Source organism: Denticeps clupeoides, chromosome 3, assembly GCF_900700375.1.
Source record: "Denticeps clupeoides chromosome 3, fDenClu1.1, whole genome shotgun sequence".
Lineage (NCBI taxonomy): Eukaryota > Metazoa > Chordata > Actinopteri > Clupeiformes > Denticipitidae > Denticeps > Denticeps clupeoides.
In genome coordinates, this window is record NC_041709.1 from 8,860,967 (window position 1) to 8,882,401 (window position 21,435).

Sequence of the window (21,435 nt, forward strand, 5' to 3'; positions counted from 1 at the left end):
CGCCCCTAAAACATTGACAGCGCACATGGAGACGCGGAGACGAAAAACACACACACGTCACCCGTGGGCGTTGTTTTATGTACCTCTTGTACGTAAACGCCTGTCATGTTTTTGCCATTGTCATTTTAGCACTGACATGCTCTTGGAAAATAAAGGAGCTGTTTTTACTTCAGGCCCTTGAACCAGGGCCAGCGATCTTGGAAGTCATTATATCAGTCTCACTCACTCACACATTGCAATCTTTCATATTAATTGCATCAGTGTCCTGCAAGAGGAAGCCCAATAAAAGGAGGTGCCGGTCCTGTACAACATTATTCGCTGTACATCTCTACAGACTCCAATTTACGCGTGGAGTATCTAACAAAATCATCGTGTTTTATTTATTATCTTCACTGTGGTGACCCTGAACATCCACCATCTCACTTAACACTTGCCTTACATTAAGCAGTGGATTTATTGTTACTTTTGTTTTGTGGATTCATTCATTCATTCTTGGACGTGGGGGACACAGAACATGGAGGAGCAAACTCAGCTTTTCACAGCAGGCATCAATCTACAAAATGATTAAACTTGTGCCATTTTACTTGAACAAATGGGGAAATTTTAAATAACTTTACTTGGCCAGAGAAGGCCACATTTTTCGATTAACATAACCTATAATGTATGTATAAAAACAACATACTAATAGAAAGAAACTATAAAATGTAGTTTGGATTAAAATCTATCAAATGTTCATGACTTTTTTGTACTAGGCAGATATAGATATATATATGCTGCACAAAACAGCTTAAACGTCAACTTTGACACTAAAATGAACAAGCTGAGGCACTGTGGGTGTTGTCAAATTTACAAAGCAGACAATTTTTGGTTACTTCTCTTTCACAGTATTTCAGTGATTTTTTTTTATTGGTGTTCACAACAGATAATAGTGAAGTGAACTTGTGAATAGTGTTGTGCAGTACAGACCAAGAGTATGGCCAGTTATAAGCAGCCATCATTATTACCTACTGAATAAGTCAGACAAGTGATGAAAACCAGGATGCATGTGTTGAACTGTCAGCTGTCAGGTCTTATGATGAAAGAGGATATTATGTCACTCAAAGCACTATTGGAGGGAAAGTGAAAATGGGGCTCGTTTTTTCTGTGAAAAGATAATATTGTTGGAAAAAAATGTCTGGTGTTACATGTTGATGTGCGTGTCGGCCTTGACACCTCGGCGGGGGTAACATCAGCAAACTCAGTGTTGGCCGTGCTTCGTGTGAGCGGTGTTCGAGTGTGAGGTGTTGCTGTGTTGGCGTTCCTCTCTGTGTGAAGTTATTGTCTTGTAGAATCAAGAATCAAGACACAGACAAACACACACACACACACACACACACACACACACACACACACACACAAATACGTAAAAAAACGGAGAAAGAGATACAAGAGAAAGGGATCAGGAAGTTCACGGCAACATTCCCTAACACACACTCCCTCACTAGGACAGACACAGAATGCACAGTGCTTCGCAGTGTGAGGACAGCCTGCTGTGACAGGCAGCTCTTGCCAGTCCAGTCTGGCAGTTTTTCTTCCCTTTTCTCTCTCTCTTTAATCATTTTATCTGTGCTGCAGGCCTCTCTGGGGAGGCTGGGCCAGCGTTTAGCAGCCTTAGATGGCTGAGGACCCGGAGGGCCATCCAAACTGTGCCTGCTGCGAGACACACATGTTATTAGCTTTCTTCCCTTTCCTTCCCTCCACTCCACCCCTCCCTCTGTCTCACTCTCTCTGCCACCAGGTCTTTTTTTTGTGTGTGTGTGTGTGTGTGTGTGTGTGTGTTTTTGTGTGTGTGTGAACCCAATGTGCACAGTGTAGCAGTAATTACTCCATTGATATTCCTTCTGCAATAAGACTGTCATGGCTCATCTGCATAGCAGCTCGCAGTGCAGTGCCAGACAAATGCCTGTAATCTCGTAAAGCCCTTCCAGCACTTCTATTATACATCACAGGGCTGCTCCCACTCTCTCGCTCTCTCTTTTTCTCTGTCCATCAAGTCCTTGCAATCTATTAAATCTCAGACACCTTGTCTTCCCTTCCATTTTAACGGCTGTTTACAGTAAATGTTTATCAGACATTTGACTGTGTACTAACTAGTGAATAAGCACACAAAACACTGCATAAGCACACATGAACATGATGAATATATATGTAAACTTTGTACTATGTGTGTATGTGTGTGCGTATGTATGTATGCATGTATGTGTGTGTGTGTGTGTGTGTGTGTGTGTGTGTGTGTGTGTGTGTGTATATATATATTTATATACACATAAATATGAATTTACAGAAATATGATTTTTTGGTCATATGTGTTTCTCAACTATAGACAGTATACTGTCAAATATGACAAAAATGCATATTTCTGCCATCAGTTCTTTTGCATCTGAGCCAACAGTAAGCCTGTGGTGATATGGCTGTGATTGACAGCCGCTACATAGCCCCGGAGATGGTGCTGAGGCCCTGGTACCTTTCCTCCTTGAAAGGCTTGTCAGTGTCTTAAGTGGTCACCAGCACGGGGTGCTGAAACCAAAGCCAGGCTAATCCAGCGGTGCTGAGGGGAACACTAACCCAGCCACCCAGAAAATGAGTCAAGGGTCCTTTTTTTTCAAAAGCGGCCAACCCTAATCCTCAGTCCTCTATGATAGAATCTCTTACAAAAATCTTTTTTAATAGTATCTAATACATAACTATATAATATATATTAAAAATGAGTTTCTAAGAAATTCTATCTTAGAGGTTTCCAGGTATATATGTGTGTGTGTGTGTGTGTGTGTGTGTGTGTGTGTGTGTATATATATATATATATATATATATATATATATATATATATATATATATATCAGTTCAGTCTAACATGTTCAATAGTTCTGAACTCTTGGTATCAAACTCAGGTCATGTAGATTTTAGTAAAAAGTTGAACTATGAGGAAGTCCTGGCATCCGGTTCACGTCAGCCTCAATAAACAGGTGATTTAAAATGCTGACACTCTGCTTGACTTTCAGTATCTGCAACCCTGTATATCTCCCCCTTAAATCTGACATGGACCCGACATTCCGTGTGCGTTCGGAGATTTGTGTCGCAAGCGCTGCTCTAGTGTTCCACATGCTTTTCCATCTGAATCCCTGTAATAAACTCTAGTAGGAACATTTAAACAAAAAAAAAGTTTTAAAAAATTGCAAATATTTGATGTTTGATTTCATGTAAATGTTACCTTACTTGCAGTAAGTTGTCTATTGTCTATTGTCTACTGAGAATGAATGAAGTGGCTGCTGAAACATATTAAACCAAACATTGCTGGATATGCAGTCATCTACCTTGTACCAACAACCCATGAACAATTTTTTAGCTACGGGTTCCTTATACATGCGTTATAAAGGTGTAGAAACAACCACTACCTAATGCATTGATGGTCATTATGTAACCAAAGCAGATGTTGTTTATATTATTGTCCCTGTAAAATTGCATGCAGGGTGGGTAGTAGCCTAGTGGGTAACACACTCGCCTATGAACCAGAAGACCCAGGTTGAAATCCCACTTACAACAATTGTGTCCCTGAGCAAAACACGTAACCCTATATTGTTCAAGGGGGACTGTCCCTGTAACTACTGATTGTAAGTCGCTCTGGATAAGGCCGTCTGATAAATGCTGTAAATGTAAATTTAAGTTTCACCTTTGAACACAAAATCATGATAAACCAGCCTCTTTTTTGCCTTTATCTATTTTACACCCAAAATGCTTACTGCGCCGCAGGCCGGCTATCAAAATATTTGGCATAGCTAGGCAGATTAGGCTCCTTAGGGTCTCGTTTTCCCCACAGTCTTCTCTTCATCACAGACATCAGGTAGCGGGGTTCATTAAAGCCATGACACAGGCATTTTTAATCTGCGCCCCCCTTCAAGAGCTGAGGGCCCTACTACCCCATGTACAATCCATACATACTCACAATGACAGCCCATTCAGCAGACCGGAGTGGCTCATTCCCTGTAATCTAATAAAAAAAAAAAAAAGAAACTTTCACAGTGTTCGTGTGTGTGTGTGTGTGTGTGTGTGTGCGTGTCTGCAAAATGTATAGAATCTGAATTAAAGGCAGAAGAACCATTTTTGCCCTCTTGACCTTTGTTCATGTGAGCAACAGCCTCTCTTTTATGAATTATTAATGTTTGTTCAAATATTTTGTTCAAACAACACTTCTTTGCAAAGATGTGTTATTTGAAGAAAAGATCATTCGTTGTTGGAACTACATATATATATATATATTTTTTTTTTTAACTTATGCATTTGAGTTGGCCTCAAAACTCAAAAAACCTGTGCAGTAAGTTGCCTATTGTCTATTGTCTCCTGAGAGTGAATCTCCCAAGTCGCTGCTGAAACATATTAAACCAAACATTTGCTGGATAGGCAGTCATCTACCTTGTACCAACAACCCATGACCAATTTATTATCTACATATTCCTTATACATTGATGATGTTATGTATATTATTGTCCCTATTAAAGTGCATGCACTGTAGAAGGGGCAGTGTGGGTTCAGGTCACACAACCTGTCCCTGGATCTGCCACTTTGACATCCAAATTCACATGTCCCAGGAAGCAGAAATATTGTCATACAGCCCCAAGTGTTGTAACACATTCAGAAAACTGCATGCTGATATTTTTATAGAATTAAAATATTTTATGGAATAAAGAGTCCAGAGACTTGTCAGAGATGGCCTGAATAGAGAAAAATCAGAGAAAAACGTTTTTGTGGCAAGGGAGGCAGGGCAGGGCCACGGTCACTTTTTATTAGGGCGGTGAGCATTGAACGAGGCCTGTGGTAACCGGCACAGTTTACGGCTCCAGGACTTCACCCAGAGACCCAGACACAGACACAAGCTCCTGTTCACCCCCACTGGCGTTTCCACACCCTGCTTTTCATCGTGGGGATTATGGCCAGGCACACTGACACCCAGGCCAATTATATTCACTTCCAATCTTTGTTCAAAATGTTGACACATGGAGGGTGCTTTTTTTCCAGCAAATTGTGATGTGTGTGTGTGATGAAGGCTGTGCATACAGCATCATCTAAACCCCAAGCAGAGGTGGGTAGAGTAGCCAAAAGTAACTCCAAAATAGTAATACTTAAGTAAATAGTAGTCATCCAAAATATTACTCAAAAAAGAATACAAAAGTATAAAACTACTCAAGTACTGAGTAACTGTTTGATTGTAATTTTTTATTTATTTTTAAAAGACAGAAAAAATATAAATGTTCTAATTCTGGTATTTTCTTTATGATAATAATATTAATAACTTATTAAAGTACGATTTGAAGTAATTAATGGACTAAATCTGAGCATACAATCTATATTCAAATTAAATGTATTAGCATTGATATATTAAATTAAATAGCTAAATGATGATCATTCTTTCCTGAAATTGTATAGAGGTCTACTTATCTAAAAGATCCTTAATGAAAGACTGTATTCTGTTACCTTTGGTTTTAGCACTGGAGACTGTCGCTTCTGCCAGTTTCTATTCCGTGTCCGTGCTGTGTGACGAGTTTTTGTGTGGTCATGTGACTGCATGGCTACGTCTGATTGATAAAAAGGTGTCATGTGATTATTGTTGCTATGTGTGAAAGGTGAAACATGTTAGATCTACCGGCAGCATCTGTCTGGCAAAATTAAAGCACATGTAACGAGTCGAGGGTTGACCAGTGTAGCGAAGTAAGAGTAAAGGTTCTTATTCACAAATGTACTCAAGTAAAAGTAAAAAGTACTGCATTGTAATCATGTAACAGAGTAAATGTAACTCGTTACTACCTACCTCTAATAACAAGTGCATATAGCCTTGTTTAAGTTAAGATGCTCAAACCTTTTTATTTTGACATAGAATGACCCAAGTTGTTTATATAACTTTCACAAGAACTTGTTTTGACCGAAAAAAAGTTTCTACTTTTATTTTATTTCAGTCTTTGAAGTTGCTGGGTAGCTCTGAAGTAGGCAGGTGCCTAAAATGGCAGTGTCGTTAAAATAAGTATTACGCAGAAATATGAAAGTATAATATTTGTTCATTAAAGGCTTTATATCCTTCAGGGAAGAGCACAAAGATGTACTAATATTGACCTACAGTTGTCCACAGAGACCTATAAGAGTTTAATTTGCATTTCCAGATGCAGTCTGAACCCTGTGGTCTGCGTCGGTCTCTGAGACAGATAACTGTGGACCATCAGCCAGACCACAGTGGGCTGAACGGACCCTAGAGTCATGAGATCAGGCACAAGGAGTACTTTTAAGCTTGAGAACACTTCACATCATTTTATAGGCAAAGACGTGGCATTGTTACGTCTCCTCTCCTCCTATTGAGTCAAGACTCCTTCTGACTCCGACTGACTGGTGTGCTATATTAGAGGTAATAAATGTGTGACTCACATAAATGAGTAACACTGTGTACGTCTGAGAACGTATTTACATTTTTTTTATCTACCCATGACACCATATCTATATATGGTGTCATACAGCATTTGTGCATACCTACACTGTACTTTCTTACACTCTTAAAAAAGTTACCATAAATATTCAATTATCTGCCATTTTTTCACCAGACAGACTTTTCTGCACATATTTGATGTCAATCTCTCCCCATAACTTGCTGATACGACTTCATATTTGTGAACCACAACCCCAGCGGCAGCACCAACAGGCAGCAGACAGTCTGTGGTTGTTTCCCCATGGCAACTTTAGAACAGCCCGGAATGGCTACTCTGGCAAGTGCAGGCAGCAACACAGCCCCATCAGCAGCCAGGCCTTCCAGCATGTGTGCAGAGCGCACCCTTTTTACCGAACCCGCGGTGGCGAGGGCGCTTTTTATCTGTTCACAACTGTGCTGCACATTATTTTCACTGCATCTAAGGTTGTATTTTTCTTGCAATTTCCCTAAGTGCTTTCTCCCAGTGCTGCACGCCAAAATAGCATAGTTGTGGTCATTAGGAATAATAAATTGCTTTAAAAATGTTCCTAAAACCTGCACTTTAACACTATTTGAACCACTGAACACAGCACATAGTTTCGTGGAATTTTTATTTGACGGTGTTCTCCAAATTTTTTTTTGTAAATCACAGAGAAGGGGAGGGAGGTGCATGGAAAAAGAGAACACTGAGAACACTGTGAATGTGTGTGTGTGTGTATGTTTCAGGCCAAACATGATGCTGTGTTTTTCTGTCCTTTGAAATCATTATACTGGGTGTTGCGTTTCAGGCCGGGTTCTAATTGCGGTATGATGGAGTGGGTGAGGCGAAATGTTGCTAAAAATGGTGGTCCGGTGCAGACCGCCGGCTCAAGGCCAGGCTTGTTGACAGAAGTGTAGGCGTTCAACCTGGCCTGAGCTAAACAACCCGGCGAAGGCGGAGAAAAGTGGGGAGACTTGTGAAAATATTGGGCTGCGCGTACGACTGTTACGAGCTGAGTGGCTTTTTTCTGCAGGGCTTTGTTTGGTGAAGCCTGGCATGTTCCAAGCTGTTGTTTTTCCTTCTCCTCTTTCTCTCTCTCTCTCCCCATCTTTTGCATGGTTGGCCAATCAGATCACAGGGATACTCGGTTGCACTTACTAAGCCGCTGTGGTTCGGTCAGGGCGCGTTCGAAGAAGAGTCAGGAACTGAGCGGTGGTGCTGAATGCAGACATGAGTAAGTGTGGTTGAGACTAAATGAACATTTAATGCCACCATTGCATGTTTGTACAGGGTTTTTTTTCTCCTTAGTAATAATAAAATGTTCAGCAGCAGGTGAGGGTATTTCTCTGATAACATCTGTATCTGCCTCTGTCACAACCAGATCTAAGCTGGTGCCCTGGGTGCACTTTACCGTTTCACCCATTAAGCAGGTCTAATTAGGTTTTAATGGCAGCTCCCCAGGTCTCAGCATAAGCACCTGCTACAATGAGCCTCGTGTCATAAAATGTGACAATCAACAACAACGAAAAAAACTTTCAGAACTTTTTTCTAGCTGAAACTCTCTGTCAGGGGCATTGTGCCGCTGTTGATGATGTGGTTGCAGATGGAGTGTGAACATCACACTCCAGTTTATTATGTTGATTGGGCCGACTTCAAAAACGGTTCACACGGGTCAAAATCCATTTGTCTTATCAGTAAAAAATAAAGTCATTGTGAGAATTCTTAATGACCGCTGGCTGAGGAAAGCATTATGTTTAGTATATAGGTACTTTTTTCCCAAAATATATAAATATTGCTTTATTCCTTCCTCCTCGAAGCCTGCAGCCTGTTCAAAAATGGAGAGACGCTCTGACAGCCACATTAATTGAGGCTTTAATTAGATGTGGGAAAAGGCAATTTGATCACATCGATTACAAGCAAAACTGAGGTCAGAAAACACGCATGGGTTTTTTTTTTTTAACCGAAATGAGATTAGTGCTTCTCCTCCCTCAATCACTAGCTAATTATCTCATTTATGGGCCGTGAGTGCCAGGCTCTGTTATTATAGTGTCATAAGCACATAAGCACTTTCCTCTGTCAGGTGATGACGGCCACGCCGTATTTCATCTCACGTTTCTGGGCTTGTGTGTCTTTCTGAGGTGACGTATGACTGGACTGCATGATAGCTCTCTTCCTTTATGCAGCCACAGTAAACAAGCGGGCAGCTCACATGCTATTTATAGGTTCCTTTATTGCAAGTTTTTCCTTAGTTTCCTACACATGCACCTAAAAGGCCTCAAATAATAGAGCTCTGTTGCACTTGTAATACCAGAGATTCTGGGTGCAGCCTGGTAGCCAGCCGTCCCCTGGACACCATGCTCCCTGAGGCAACATCCCAACCCTCCAACAGCAATGAAAATTTCAGGGTTTAATTTGTTTTCTTTTCCTCGGCACTGATGGGGACCGTGACCATTGATTGAATTAGACACACGCTTGTCATCGCCCCGCAGCCAGCAGCTGGGTGTCAGACGTCCAGAGCGCCCCCATTGTCCCTCGCCCTCAAAAGGCGGCCATCGGTTTACGCATCGCCAAATGAACCGGGGTGATGAAGATGGAACAAGCGTGCGATGACTCCGGCCTTTCTGAGGGGGGCCAGTGGCCCGAAGGGGTGGCCGCTAATGGGGCTGTAAATCTGGCGGCATGAGGCGGGGCAGAGTGATCGCATGTGGGATTTATCTGGATCTTTAGCCCCATGGCTGATACAGTGCCATTTGGTGTAGACCCGTCCAAACTGGGCTAATAGCATTAGCAACTGTGCACTGAATTCTCGTGGGTTATAATAGATGTAGCAGGTGGGGAACATTCACTGCTCTTAGCATTGATGTCATCCGGGTGTTTCGAAATAAAAACTGATATCTGGATCTTAAAGAGGTGGATGGTTGTGCCTTCTGTTCTCTTTGCTTGATGTTCGCTGGAAGACGAACAGTGAAAAATCTTTTTAACATTCAAACTAGGCAGAAGTAACGCAGCCTAATGGAACAGGAGACGGTTCAGTGCGCCACAGCCAGGGTGCTCCGCCCTTCAGCAGGCACTAACCTCACAGCCAGAGCCCATTCAGCCTCACACAATGACACAGCAGAGGGGGCGCAGGTGAAAGGCTGTGGCCTGAGGGCGGAGGGGTGATGGGCACGGGACGCAGGAGGCCAGACAGCCCTCGCAGGACACCAGTCACACCAGTCGGCTTATGGCGGGCACCTGGGGCTGCGGCTGGTTGGGCCTCGGGGCGGTAGAGAGGAGGCGAGGAGGCAGTGCCTGGCCTGGGGCTGGTCCCTCCTGGGAACAGACAGGGAAGTCAGCAGAGTGAGTATTGAGGGAATTCCCATGGGCCAAAGCTTCCTGTATGAAGCTTCATCAATGTCAATGTTTCATAATGTTATTTGTACCAGTGTCACATGTGCGTGTGTGTGTTTATGTATTCTCCTTGGTCTGCCTGTGTGTGTTTCCACTGCCACCCGCGGCCCTGAAAAGTGGCTCTCCACTCCCCTCATTTGTCATTCCACAGCATAAAGCAGCACTGCCACCTCTCTACATAAACAGCTGCTGTCTGAGCGCTGCAGGAGGGACCTGTCACACACACACACACACACACACTCACCCGCAAACGCTCACATACTGAGGGGAAAGCGCTGCCTTTCAGGGAGCGGTGAATAGCAGACCTGATGCGGACGCTTCGTACTTTTGTTTCCAATTTCAATGAAAAGGGGCGACAGTCTTGTCTATTGATTGAGCACGAGTCCCCCTCAAATCTGTGTGTCTGTGTGAGAGAGAGAGAGAGAGAGAGAGAGAGAGCGATAGAGAAAGAGTGAAAGAGATTAAAAGAGATGTACACAAGACACAAGCTGCATGCAAGACAGGTGTTGACTTAATTGTTGTGCAATTTTTACACTGACCATACATGCACACACATTCAGGAGGCCACATTTTTTACTATGACTTTGTATGATATTTCATATTTTCTTATTCATGTTTTTTATGGGAGTTTGTGTATGTGTGTGTGTGTGTGTGTGTATGTGTGTGTGTGCATGACACATGTGGCTCTAGAACGAATGTAGGCCCTTCGCCAAGTGCTGCTACAGAGGCAGACAGAAGGAATTCGGGCTCAACCTGTTCTTGACACTCTCACCATCCTGAGAAGTCAAAGCATCAAAGGACTGTGTGTGTGTGTGTGTGTGTGTGTGTGGGTGTGTGTGCCTGATGCAGAGAAAAGAAAAAAACAAAAAACAAACGTGGGCGCAGAACGAGGACAACAGCACAGTGTGCCTGGTTGCCAGATCTCCTGAGGCACACAGAGGTGCAGGTTTTTGGAAGGCATTTCTGGAGCAGGTAACATAAGAGAGAGATGAGAAATCCCCACAGTGAGACAAACACAACGCTGCCATCGCATGTTGCATGTTTCAGCAGGCAAGGACCATTTCAAACAAATCTTTAATTGTTCTTTTCTGCGGCTTGTTTTCTTCGGGTGCTTCTTTTGTAGTGTAAGGTCTAGACATTCCTTTGCTCCCTTTTTTTTATTTCTTCTTCTTCCAAACATTGGTTTTCTTTCTCTTACGCAGTCAGTGCCTTTTTCTGTATATTATTTTCCCCATTGTGTAGGCTGTCATGGTAACCATATTTTTCTTCCCCTGAGAAAACTTTTGTTACGTTTTTCTTCTTGGTCACTATAGTCAGACTGAACATTCACGCAGCACACAGGAGTGGAGAGGATCACACTGAAAACCCTCAGAGGGAAGCAGACTGGTGACCACACCATTAAAAATCTTTATTTGAACTGCTGTTAATGAGGCAATGGCTGAGTCCTGAACCCATAAAGTCTCCAGTACCCAGCATCTGGGCATGGAGTGTGTTGTTTCACGGTACACGGGCGTGTTGTAAATCACACTCACTCCAGCCCTACATTGTCAGAACTGGGCCTAGTACCACAATATAGACCTAGTGTAGCACATTACACCCGTCCCAAAAACATAGTCTGCTTTTTCAAAATGTCATCACAAGAAAACATTACAAATGCTGCTTTTCAATATTTTACAGTCTGTTTAGCCACTATTGTTGTTGAGCAAAGTGTGTTTTTAGGGTGATGGGTTAAATGCAGAGGACAAATTTCACTGTGTGCAGCGTGTGCTGTGCTGCTGTGTATCACATGTGACAATCACTTCACTTCACAGCATTGTGGTTTAGATACTCACCTATGAACCAGAAGACCATAAAGTCAGAGATCGAAACCCTACTTACTGCCATTGTGTCCCTGAGCAAGACACTGTCTCTAGGGGGACTGTCCTTGTAACTACTAGTCGCTCTGGATAAGGGCCTCTAATAAATGCCATAAATATAAATGCATGCTTGGGAGAATTTGGATGTACATTCTTTCTAAAAATAGCTATTGAAAATAAAAAAATTTCTAACTTTTTTTTGTCTGAGGTTGAGCCCAATCCTCTGTAGTCTGTTGGACCACTTCCATAAGCCAAGACACTTCAGTGACTTAAAGCTTAAGGAAGCTGGAATGCCGCTGTCACTGCAAGGCTGCAGGGACCACAAAGTACAGTTCTGTACTGTATGCTAAGCCCGCTTTTTTTACTGTGTGTCCCCCTGTCCACACACAACACACACATCAGCTTTGTTCGTGTCTCTTTCTTGGGCCTGGGTCTTTTGCCTGGTTTCTATGGTAATATCCACATACTCTCGCTAAGCCGATCTCACCCCGGGCTGTATTTACTCGGCAAGTTCAACTCTGTCACACTGAAAGGCCTCCTTATTTGGCACAGCACCTGCTGCTCCAGCCGTACCGCTCCTTGACTTTTTCATCGGCACCTCCTCAGATCATCTCTGCTTGCTTTATTCTATTCCTTTAGCTTCTTTCACATACTGGTTACATACCAAAAAAAGTACTGTTCCTTCCTATCTCAACACAAACCCTGCACTTAAAATATGTGATCTTATCAGATCTTTGTGATCTTATCAGATGTCGTCAGCATCTCTGTTATCAATTTTCATAGATCTGCAGAGCTCATGAAATTCTGTGGCAGAAACAGGAGCGTCCAAGACGTGGAAGCGTATATCTTTCTCCCCCTTCGGGTGCTCCGGCGAGCCGGTTTTGAGCACGTCCCAAGGACAGGAATGTCTCGGCTCGGTATATGAGATTCTCTCTGCTCACCCCAGGTCCCGCGTCGGAGCCAAGCTCCAATATCATGCAACCTGCCAATGCTGCCATGGCAACAGGCTTTTCTCACAATGCAATCTCCCTCACTGGATCCCTTTGTTTAAATGTGCCCCTGTGGGGTTGAGTTTGTGTATGTGCTGTCATGCAAAGTGCAGTCCTCTTATATTTGCACTTAATGTCTGGACGTGGATGTGGCACAATCAGGCCTGGTTAAAATGACTATGAAGCAGATTAATACAAGTTTAGTTTAAAATACAATTAAACGAGTATGCTGTTTCGCAATGTGGAACTTAATACTACATTCAAGATTGAGACAATAATGGAAAATATGTGACCTAGATTTACATACAGTTTGGATTATATATATGTATTAGGTGTTTCAAGTGTTGAGAATAAAGTAGCATCCAGTACTATCAAACCTCCATGCGTGAAGCAGCAATCCGGTGAGCTCCTTCCCGTCAACTTTAGCAGCTTTCACTAAGAGTGGCCCTCCAGAGACAATCCCCCTCTACTCCCCTTCCCACATCCTAAGGACCCCTTGCAATAATCTGGGGATTACTTCTACTAATTAAAACTTCGGCAAACGTTCCCCCTCGCTCCCAAGGGCTCTGAAGGCGGGAGGACAAACATTGCAGCGGTAATACACACACAAATACGCACTCATAGGTGGTTTCTAGCCTGCTAATCCACCCGCGCTCTCAGATGTGGGCTGAGCCGGGCGTTAAGGGGTCCGGGGCAGGGGGTCGGCGGGGTCGCAGGCGGAAAGTAAGCGTCCACAGCTGGTTCACAAGTTGCGCCCAGATTAAAAAGGCAAAGGGGTAGCATTGAGTGCTGTCCTAGCGCCCACCCACACGCACACGTACTCCTTCCCCTAACCCTCCCAACCCACCCTTTCATAAACTCAAGGACCCCCACTTCAAAACAGCCCGTATTGCGTATTGCTGTTTGTTTTGGTTCTCTGGGGCAGGTCCTCGGTGGCGGAGAGGTCAGAGGTAATTATAAACCTGTCCCAGAGCGCCTTGCTCTCAGCTGCTTTGGCTCTCAACCCCTTTGCCCTTTGCTTGGGGTTGGTTTAGTGTTTAGTATTTGGAACTGGGTTTAGATCAGTGTGTGTATTGTAAACATCGGTTTAATACAAGAGCCCTTCTCTCCTCTCATGCGCTTCATTAACTCTCCCCCTGCGTCGGCCTTTTTCTTGCCATATGCACATTTTTGCCCTTTGTGATCTTCCAGCCTTCCACAATGAGTGGATTTACCACATCAGAGCTGTGACTTGCAGGATGTATTATACTGACCAGCTTGCCACTGTGCTAGTAGCCTGCTTCATGCAAGTTCGCCCAGTCAGATGGCTCTCCCGTCCTTCTCAAATGGCAGCTCTGAGTGAGTTAAAAAAAAAAGTCACTAGCTCATACCTTCCGAGGGAGGTGAATTTTAGCCTGTAGCATTTTACCCGTTACCGCCGGCATTACGCCCTCGCCCTCACAGCCCCTCATCATCTTCTGTATTTACCCATTCAGCAATGAGCTAAGAGTCCCCTGCTGCGTCCCGCCGAAACAGCGGAGTCTGCTAGACTTCAGCGAAATGAGCTTGGAAGGGCCAGTGGTGGGGAGAACGTTATTACAGAGCAGACCTGCTTCTCGGGCGAACAAGCCCTGGGAGCGAACATGGCTGCCAGCAAGAGAGTGCAGTTTAACGTGCGCCTGAAAGATGCCGCTGTACGTAGGGTGGAGGCAGATCTGAGAAACGAGACATGCGTGTTTTTTTTTTTTTTTTTTTTTTTTTGGGGGGTGAAACTGAAACCGGGGGAGGAGGCATATGGGCAAGTTGATACAAAGCAGAGCGCTTTAATTCCTAATAAAAAAAAAAATCTCACCGTACACCAAACTGAACCAGCAAAGTTTCGCATTCCAGTTTCACATTTCACCATAAGCCAGACAAGGATTAATACTTATCACAGTGACCACCAATTAAAATGAAATACTACATACCCAGCATATAAAAGTAAAATAAAAATCTACCCAGAGTGGATTTTAAGCTCGGACTAAGTAGCGTCTGAGTGGGTCTACAGCTGTGTCTCTCCCCCCGGCTCCATTATCAGTCAGCGCGGCCCTGAGCAAACTGCAGCCTGAATGGAGAAGCCGTGCTCAGGAAAAGCAGCTGTTCAAACACGGCGCCTGTGTACCTGCTCCACATCCACATCATTTCTCTCTTTTATTCCGCATCTTCGTCTCATCCTGCTTCTGTGTGTGTGTGTGTGTGTGTGTGTGTGTGTGTGTGTGTGTGTGTGTGTGTGTGTGTGCTTTTTTTTTGGGAGTCGCGACCAGCGGCAACGGAGATGACAAAGAGGACACATGCTTTTAGCCGTACCTCCCTCAGCCAGCTTTGTGTTTACCTGCTGGGTCCTAATCAGAAAACAACAAGCCGGCCTTTAAAAGGGCCCCATTAGCATGCTAATATGCTATGGGTGTGATTTAATCTCTTTCCTCCAGGGACTAGCTCTAACACTCGCTTCATTTCGTCTTGTTTCCCCACCGAAAGTGTACGTTGCATCTTTACCAGTATGGGAAGCAAGTGTGCTGCTCTCATAGCCAAGTCTGGCCTAAAGCTAAAACGGCTTCCCATGTTGGAAAAACGAGATTCCATTACTTGTGCTTGTATTTGTATTCTCCGATGAAGGGAAATTCTTCTTTTTTTCTTTTATTTGTGTTTGTATAGGCAGATTTTTATTTTTGGTAATTTTGACCTGGCAAAAGTGTTTTTCTGTATACGGACATTGATTTATTACATTTGATAAACCTTCAATAAATCATTATGATAAAATGAACAGTTAAATGTGAATTATATCCACAAATAAATATATATCACCATAGCACTAATGTGTGTTGCCACAATTTTGTCAAGAACAGGTACAAAAGACCTGTCTAATGTAAGTTTGATACAGTATATAGTATACAGTACTCATGTGAAATAAACACTCCATACTGCGATTTTGCTCCAACCCTAACATACGTATTATCAATCTATAATGTTCTTTCTGCCATTGAATCTGGAGCGATTAAACTTGCCGTTGGGAGAGGATGGATGTGGCTTATGTACACGTCCCTTTGATAAACCAGATTTCAGTTTGACGTGTCAGTGGAAATGTGTGCAATATGTGTGTGTATGTATATCTGTGAGCCTTTGAGGGTGTCAAACCCATCCATATGAACCACAGAGAATTTTCCATACGTACAATCTCAGTCCAGCATCACCGCTCTCAGCAGTGCAGCCGTTTTGAAGCGGCGGCATTTAATGACATCCCTGGCCCCTTTGTAGTGCACATGCTCCCTCGTTTACGTGGATGTGGAGGGAGCGGTTGGAAAAATCTCCCCATTGATTGGTGCTACAGCAGGTCTGGCAGTCCACAACAGCATCAAAGAACGATCCAAAAGTGTGGAAAAAAAGAGGTGCAATATAATTACTAGCAAATCACTTGCTCCATCTGCCCAAGCACATCTGTTTATCAAATGTGTAAGGTTAGCATTTTTCTTGCTTGTAATAATGCTCAAGTGAAGCAGGAGGCTTCAGTCACAATTGCATGATTTCAGTCTTACATTAGATCTGTTTAATTATTTACCTCTGTTCATTACACCCCATTAATAGCATCCATTAGTAAAATAACTTGGACATTTCAGATTGAAAGCATGAAAGCAGTTTTACATGGTCTCCTCCTGTGTGTCTTTTTGGACATCCATTGATGTTTTGTTGGAACAACATGTAGAACTTTAGGATCTTTCTCCCAAAAAAAGTTCTACAACAAATTAGATAAGTCTTTATTGTCATTGTCACGTAATTTAAGGGGCATTTAAGTGAGGCATAGAGTTAAGACATGATGTAAATAACAATTAAATAACAAACAAATGAAAAAAATTGTAGTAAACCTAATGTAGACAAATTTTACTGGTAAAAAAATATAAGTACAAAAAAATACAAAAATTCTAATTAAGAACAGGGGGAGGGAGTGAGAGAGAAGAAAAGCTACAAAGAAATCAACAATCTCAGTGGGGAGTCTCTTAAGGACATCTTTAGGGATTATGGCCCCTTTTTCGTATTAAATGAGGTCCAGTAAGGAGAAGGTGCTGCCGGGTTACAGAGATACTGAGTCAATATTGATGCTGCCCCATTAGACAACCTTGGTGGTTCCAAACAAGGGATAAATACTTGGGAGCAAACAAACAGACAAAGCACACAAATGGCACAGTGAGGTTCTCACAAGACGAGGAGTCTTTGGGTGTGGGTGTTTAAATTCGTGTTGGTTTGATAATTGTGAAATACAATTTTGCTCAAATGTTTGGTTGGTTTATCAGAATTTTAACAAGATTCCAGGAGTGACAAATAAGGAAATCAACAAGAAACCATTTCATCATGCTCAGTATGCCATGGCTTTTTGGTTCTTCATTGATTCCATCATGCCAGAACACAAGAGGGAATTAACCCTCAACCCACACTACCATGCAAATCAGACAAAAACGTTCCAGCCGCTGTCATGGAACCCTGAGTCTGAACAAGGTCCACCTAGAATCAAACCCTGGTCCTCTTTTAAGGGTTTTAAATGATTCTCAGCAAAGTTGTCAGAGATGAGACCCTGGAGAAGGAAAGATCAGGTTAGGGAGGGGTAGGCAGTTGCCATGGCAGGGGCTTCACACATGGACGCTGTGCAGCTCCCATGGCGAACAGTCTGCAGGGGCCCGGCCATGGAGAAAAAGCCAGGATTAGGCCGATGGACAATGGAAGACAGGAAGATCCCTTAAGGGACCAACAGGAATTACAGGCCTTGGAATAATGCAAGGTGACAGAGAGAGGAAGTAGAGGCGTGATGTCTCACAAGATTAGCCGAGTTTGTCCAAAGAAAGGGGAAAAAAAGAGAGAAACAGTAGATACAAATATGTGACAGATTTCATCTGGATTGGAATTTTACTTGTTTGGAAGAGAAGAAAGGTGGCATCACACGCTGGTGCACATGAGTGGTGTTAAGAAAGACTGTTTAACTCCTTCTGTCTAATACAATCTAATCCTGTCTAATCTAGTCACAAATACAGTCGTGGCCAAAGGTTTGGAGAATGACCCAAATACTGGATTTCACAAAGTTTGCCGCTTTCGTTTTGTTTTTGTTTCCGAATGTTATGAAGAGTGATCAGATGAATTGCAAAGTCCCTCTTTGCCATGAACATTTCCACTGCATTTCAGCCCTGCCACAAAAGGACCTTCTGAGATCATTTCAGTGATGCTCTCTTTAACACAGTTGAGAGTGTCGACAAGCACAAGGCTGGAGATAATTCTGTCTTGCTGATAGCAGACCGGATGCTTTAAAAGGAGAGTGAATGGTACCAAAACATCCTCCGGCAGCAACTTCTCCCAACCAAGAGCAGTTTGGTGAAGAACAAGACCTTTTCCAGCCTGATGGAGCACCGTGCCATAAGGCCAAAGTGATAACTAAGTGGCTCGGGGAACAAAATATCAAAATTTTGGGTCCGTGGCCAGGAAATCCAATTGGGAACTTGTGGGTGGAGAAACAAAAACTCACAAATTCCAAGCACTGATTATGAAGGAATGGGTTGCTATCAGTCAGGATTTGGCCCAGAAGTGGATTGACAGCATGTCAGGGTGAATTGCAGAGGTCTTAAAAAACTGCAAATATTAACTCTTTGCATAAATGATTGTCAATAAAATCTTTGAAACATATAAAATGCTTCTAATTATACTTCAGTACACCACAGAAACAACCGACAAAAAGATCTAAAACGGCAAACTTTGTGAAAACCAGTATTTGTGTCATTCTCAAAACTTTTGGCCACGGCTGTATAATCCAATCGCTGCAAAATGCCTGCATTGTTTTCTGTTTTTTTTTTACTTCGTCTCCACTTTGCCTACTGCTAGCTGAATGTGTCTTTCCTCCATTGTTGTCTTTTGCTCCTCACATTTGAGTTGCCATGTGAGCCGAGCCCCCTTGAGTTTTTTTTGCAGGCCCGGAGGTGCTATGATACAGGCAGCCATATTACAGATGCTGAGTTTATTAAAAAAGCCTTTGCAAAAGTCATTACCATAACAACGAGCTGCCACAAGGCACACCTCAAAGTGCATGTAATACACGCAGGGGGAAGGGGGGGAGTCTCCAAGTGGCAGCTCTGGCCTATTAGGGGTTCAATATTCATGAATTACGCTCATCAGTTGAAGAGGCGCTACAGCTACACCATAACAGTAGCTTTGGAAGCAGACGATAATAAGAATCGAATTCTCCAGTGTTCCTCAAACCGCATATGATTACAGACCGAGGCTACATTTAAATTTCTCGCCTTGCTACTCCACTGTTGGAACTATTAGAACATATTACAGGGGTGCCGCCACTGCTGCAGATATCGTCTATGAAGTTGGATGACATGAATTGTTGATCACCATTGTTCCCTTTCCATCTAGGCTGTTCGCTACCAAGTGCAGTGGATGCTTGGAGAAGATAGCCCCCACGGAGTTCGTCATGCGGGCCCTGGAGAGTGTCTACCACCTGGGCTGCTTCTGCTGCTGTGTGTGCGAGCGTCAGCTCTGCAAGGGAGATGAGTTCGTGCTGAAGGACGGACAGCTGCTCTGCAAAAGTGACTATGAGAGGGAGAAGGACCTCCTGAACTCTGTGGGATCCGAGAACTCAGACTCAGGTACACTTCCCCGAAGGTCATCGCCGATGGCTGGTGACACACAGGAGGAGACCATGTAAAATTGCTCTCATGCTTTCGATCTGAAACATGGTTGACACATCTCATCACATTTATATGACATATTCTGCTCAGAAGAGGTGGTAATCTATAAAATTCATGATCATGATCCTTTTCCGTTTCTCCCTGCATTCGTGCCCATTAGGAAACCTCCAGTTGGGGTCTTTGAGCTCCATATGAGAGCCCAAATCTTAACAATCACACGTTTTTGCATTTGATCAAGGAGTTCAGGGCTCTGGAAGATATTATGAAGAGGTATTGATGTGATTGGTGGTCTAGATGCAGCCATGGAATGCAGAGTTTTGGTACCTCGGTGGACCGTACAAATAATATGGCCTGTCTCCAAACCATAATGGTTAACTGTTTCTGATTACATCAGAGGTAGAAGTCATAAAAAAATCTGGGATTAATGCACTTGCCTTCAAAGCATTTTGCACATGGCAACCTTCATTCATGTACAGCGCTGTGAGCGCACCAAAGTCTGTTTTTCTAGATAGGTAGTATTTAAGCGTGTATAATAAATTATGTGGCACAAGTGGCCATATACCATTTGTAAAATGAGATGAGATTTTGGGAAGGTAAATATTGTGTGTTTGTGTGTGTGATTGTACAGAAAAAAGTGAAGATGAGGACTTAGATGTAAAACCAGAGAAAGGGACTGGGAGCCAGGGCAAAGGCAGCGATGACGGCAAAGATCCACGGAGACCCAAAAGACCACGGACCATCCTCACCACACAACAGAGACGTGCCTTCAAAGCCTCGTTTGAGGTTTCCTCCAAACCATGCCGAAAGGTAAGAACTTGGAATTGTTACAGGAAAAAATTTGACACACACACACACATTTTCACATTTTGTGTTTAGACTTAAAAGTTTTTTTTTTTTGCAGGTCAGAGAGACTCTGGCTGCTGAGACAGGTTTGAGCGTCCGGGTGGTGCAGGTGTGGTTCCAGAACCAAAGAGCTAAGGTAGGCACGCCCACGTCTGTTCAGCATGTCCAGAACTTTAACAATCATGGATGCCTGATTTGCAGAGAGCCACCTTTGCTTGTGATAACTCTGTGATTAATTTCCACTCCAGATGAAGAAGTTAGCACGGAGACAGCAACAGCAGCAAGAGCAGCAGAATTCCCAGAGGCTGGGCCAAGGTAACACTGGCATCAGGGATAGTCTCCAGGGCGTTCTTTTTAATATATGCTAATGAGGTCTGCAGGCTGTTTTTGTGCCTAAATGTTTATTTTTTTTAACTATGTTAGTTGGAATTAGGATTTGTCTTCTCTCATTTTCTGTTGCAGAGGTGATCTCTGGTCGTATGGACGGCTTGATGAGTTCCTACACACCGATAGCTCCCCCCCAACAACAGCAGCTTGTTGGCATGGAACCCAATGGCTACAGCGCAGACCCCTTCCAACAAGGCCTCACCCCCCCTCAAATGCCTGGAGATCACATGAATCCATATGGTGAGTGCTGAGAATACACACATAAGCACACATATAAAGACATTTAGTTGTTTCCATATGGCCTTGAAGCAGCCATTAGCTGCCTGAAAATTACCTTCAATTGAAACACACGCCGACACACACACACACACACACACACACACACACACACACACACACACACACACACACACACACACACACACACAACATTATATCTTTTTGTGCCTGGGGTTTGTTTTTGCCAGAAACCGTTCATTATGTGATCCATGAATGATTCTGCTCCGGTGTGTGACTGTTGAGCAAGCCCACTGTCCCCTCTGCCACCTTTGGCTATGCAGCAGTAAAACCAATAAAGCCCTCAGCTTATTAAAAATGTAGGTGCCATCAAGCTGTCTCCCCCCTGATGTAACAGTGTCATTTAGATCAGCAGAACCTAATAAAGCAAACATGACACCCCAGAGAGAGCTCCCGTCAACCTGGCAATTAAATACTCCACTGGTCCAGAAGGATTACGGCTCTCCCTGCAACCGCCACCCAATAAATACACACAGACACACACACACACACACACACACATGCGCAAAGGGCACCGTGCCACGTC

The 21,435-nt window shown here is 43.4% G+C and overlaps 1 protein-coding gene and 1 long non-coding RNA gene across 2 annotated transcripts in view; one reads left to right on the plus strand and one right to left on the minus strand.

Annotated features, from left to right (window-relative positions):
* Positions 1 to 21,435, plus strand: part of lmx1ba (LIM homeobox transcription factor 1, beta a) — a 35,755-nt gene that overhangs the window by 12,637 nt on the left and 1,683 nt on the right. The window contains exons 3-7 of the mRNA XM_028972988.1: positions 19,108 to 19,340; positions 20,011 to 20,189; positions 20,284 to 20,361; positions 20,474 to 20,540; positions 20,688 to 20,852. Coding sequence (XP_028828821.1) covers positions 19,108 to 19,340; positions 20,011 to 20,189; positions 20,284 to 20,361; positions 20,474 to 20,540; positions 20,688 to 20,852 — 722 coding nt within the window. The remainder of the gene's footprint in view (positions 1 to 19,107; positions 19,341 to 20,010; positions 20,190 to 20,283; positions 20,362 to 20,473; positions 20,541 to 20,687; positions 20,853 to 21,435) is intronic.
* Positions 9,594 to 13,455, minus strand: LOC114786144 (uncharacterized). The gene is made up of 3 exons (XR_003749169.1): positions 13,315 to 13,455; positions 10,157 to 10,254; positions 9,594 to 9,773 (listed from the first exon to the last, which is right to left on the minus strand). It is a non-coding gene; the product is annotated as an uncharacterized LOC114786144 (long non-coding RNA).